This window comes from Egretta garzetta, unplaced genomic scaffold, assembly GCF_000687185.1.
Source record: "Egretta garzetta isolate BGI_Z169 unplaced genomic scaffold, ASM68718v1 scaffold101, whole genome shotgun sequence".
Taxonomy (NCBI): Eukaryota; Metazoa; Chordata; class Aves; order Pelecaniformes; family Ardeidae; genus Egretta; species Egretta garzetta.
In genome coordinates this window covers 1,955,850-1,958,987 of record NW_009258666.1, presented here as the reverse complement: position 1 = coordinate 1,958,987, position 3,138 = coordinate 1,955,850, and the positions used below count along the sequence as shown (strand labels likewise).

Genomic DNA, 3,138 nt, shown 5'->3' with positions numbered 1-3,138 from the left:
CAGTGCTGAAGGAAGGCCCGGAGCCGTTCATTTCGGGCAGCGCAAGCCCAGGCCTCGCTTTTCCTCCACAGCGCCGCAGTATGCGGCCTGTCGCCGTAGCAGGCATGTGCTGGAGTCCTGTGGCTGCTCCTGAGGAGGGAAGAAAATCCAGTGTGTGAAAAATCATACTGGTTTTTGTACCATCAAATAAGCATATCGTCATTCTTATTTACAAAAAGTCCTCCCACCTTAGCAGAGGACGAAGCACAAAGGTAATTCATTGGTGTTAAAAATCCACTGGCCAAAATGAATTGACACACAAATCCATTAATTCTTTCAGTCCAAGTTTTATTTCAGCATTGAAGCTTTCTCAAAAAAATAAACAGGGTTTTATCCCTCAATCTTCACAAGGTGGAAATAAAACCAGATCAGTTTCTGAAGATTATTTTACAACAAAATAAAAGATGAGACACTACACCTCCAGAGGTGAGGCACCTGCAGCATTTACAATAAAAAAAAAAGCACCGACCGTCCCTTACTGCGCCCCTCTCACACTTAAATAGCAATGGCAGGTAACGCACATTTGCTGTCCTGTGATTTAAAACAACACACGTTTTTTATTATTTTTTTGATTAATTTTGATTCAATGAAGCTCATAATCCTTTGACATTAAAGGATCGTCTGTATTGCCCTTTCCAAAGGAAGAAATGGCAGCTGAGCTGAACAGTCCGCTTTTTCTAAGAGAATCAGCTTTCGCAAGACATATTTGGGAGTGAATCCACAGAGAATCTGGTGCCTTCCCTTCTACAGCAGCAGCAAAGCTGCCCACTTTTCGGAGTGATAATAGGTGCTATTAGGATTCCATGTACATGGTCACACGCTTCATGATTTCCTGCAGAAGTTTATTTACAGCAATTCAGCACCACCTGCTGGTATGACTTTTTTTTTTCTTTTTTAAGTAGTCTGGAAGGTATGGTGGTTTGTTTAATTGGTATACTTTCTTAGGTGTCCTTCAAACAAGTCAGAAATTTTTCTACAGTCTGACCCACTGCAGTTATTTTGGACCCTTTAGATAATATGGAGAAGGGATGTCACCTCAGAAATAGAGTATTTAAATCTGCAAAAGAAATCAGGTAGATGAACATTATCTCCTGCTACCCTACAAAACGACTGAAAAGTAGTTTAGCTAGCAGCTCCACTAATTTATCCATTTAGTTCATACAGCACCTAACACAGGTATCAGCCTTAAAAGACAGCACTCCTGAGAGACTTTCAACTCCTACAACTCTCTTTCTCCTTAACACCCTCCAAACCCCAACTAGTTCTTTTTTTCCTGGCAGGCAGGTGTTTCTGTCTCACCATCCTCAGGTCAGAACAGAGGCTGACATTCCCCGCCAATTACTCCCTTCAACTTATGACTCGAGTTGGCCAATTCCTTAGTTACTTCCACAGGGATTAGTTTTCAAGGGACTTTTGCCAGGCAATGACAAGTATCCACTCCGTCACACTTTTCTTGCTCTAAATATCAATGATGACAAAGACTTCTGGCTTTTCCTCTTCGCAGATCTGCATTGCTGAGTAAGTTATGGCTTTGACCTCTGTGCCCTAGAGAGAAAAGACACAAAAGCATGGATTTTCTAAATGACATCCCTTGTAGCAGTTCATGATAATGCACAGTACTTATCACCTTCTACAAATGCTATCCTGTTTAATAGTTTTTCTCCCCCAAAAGCTGTCATTGTATTTGTTCTGAGGAATAAGAAAGTTGGCACACTAATGGCAAGGACCTGGCCAGGCCAAATAGTGAATAAGTAACTCTTGCCCTTATTTTACTGCCTCTTGAATACTACAAATTCCTCCTCTTACCTCTGACAGAACATCAACATTTCCTATGCTAATGCTGATGCAGCTTTTAAAAAGCTGGGGGAAGATTAAGGGTTTGCTGCTAGCAATTCTTCAAGAGAAAAAAAGAAAGCAGCAAAACCTAAGCAAAAAGCTCTGATAATAGTGTGAAAACCAAAGCCACGTGCACGTTCTGAATATAGATTGGTTTACTGTGTTATCAGCATCACAAAAAGGAGACCAACTGTTGAGTTCTGCTAGTGCTGAGGAAGCATCAGGTGCTCAGGTCAACGGTTTCAGGAACGCATTCACAAAAACCAAGCAGAAAGTGAGATCTTAAGTTTAGTGTCTGTGATGCCATTCAGACGTGTTTATACTTGGATCTCTTGAGAACTGAAGAGGTGTGATTTAAAAGACACCACCCTTCCCCGCCCTACCCCTAAAACGTAAAAGATGTAGAGATGAACCACTGCATACCTGAGGGTGTTTGGGTAAGGAGAACTCTTCTCCCCACCTTTAAAGGCAAAAAGAAGAGAGGTGGTTGGAATTTTGGTAATATTTATCAAATGTCATGATTAGCTTCACTGATGAGCATAGGACAGCGAGACTTTCATTTAAAGCCTCAAAGGAAGAAAAAACCAGAAGTCCACAATCCACTTTTTAGAAAGCATCGGTGAACTCCAGCACATCACAGTATTTCAGAGTGGTGACTCTGAAGGCAGTAGGTGCATTTTCAGTGAAGATATTAATTACTCAACTGATCATTTAAGCTCACCCAATTGATCTTATTTTGAATTGCATTCGGTCAATGTAAAGCACTTTCACCTCCTGCAGAGAAAGCGAGAGGAGAAATAAGTCAGTATTATCTTCTATCTTCAGGCAGAAAATCTCAGTAAATCCCATTTACAAGGGTTATATCCCACCTTTTAAATGGAATCTAAAATCTGAGCAGCCTCAAAGAGATAAATTGCTACTTGGAACGCGCGAACACAACGGCAGCAGAGCTGCCCCAACCCTATTAATGGTATCTAATGATTGGTGTTTGTGCTAACAAAGCTTAACAATTTGTTTCTCAAGTCTCTCTACCCTGGTATTTTCAATTCCCCGCGTTGGGCTTAAGCGATCTGTTGTGTCCTTTTTTTTCCCTAAAGTAACGTTGCATTCAGAGCTGGTATTATCAGCGAATAGCCTCAATCTACAAATGGAAAAAGAATAAACCAGAACACTTACTCTGGGTATAAAGAACTCATTAGCACTGAATTTATACAGCCACTCATCCAAGAAGTGGAAGAGGAGAGACAACATGTCATGTCCTGC

General features: G+C 41.1%; 1 protein-coding gene across 4 annotated transcripts in view; it reads right to left on the bottom strand.

Annotated features, from left to right (window-relative positions):
* Nucleotides 1–351: 351 nt before the first annotated feature.
* ZBTB8OS (zinc finger and BTB domain containing 8 opposite strand) overlaps nucleotides 352–3,138 on the bottom strand; it is a 6,913-nt gene continuing 4,126 nt past the window's right edge. For all 4 annotated transcript variants that reach the window (XM_035903999.1, XM_035904001.1, XM_035904002.1 and 1 more), the window contains 4 exons: nucleotides 3,052–3,134; nucleotides 2,597–2,649; nucleotides 2,299–2,335; nucleotides 352–1,584 (listed from right to left, as the gene is read on the bottom strand). In XM_035903999.1, the coding sequence (XP_035759892.1) occupies nucleotides 1,498–1,584; nucleotides 2,299–2,335; nucleotides 2,597–2,649; nucleotides 3,052–3,134 (260 nt within the window). In that variant the 3' untranslated portion in view covers nucleotides 352–1,497. The remainder of the gene's footprint in view (nucleotides 1,585–2,298; nucleotides 2,336–2,596; nucleotides 2,650–3,051; nucleotides 3,135–3,138) is intronic.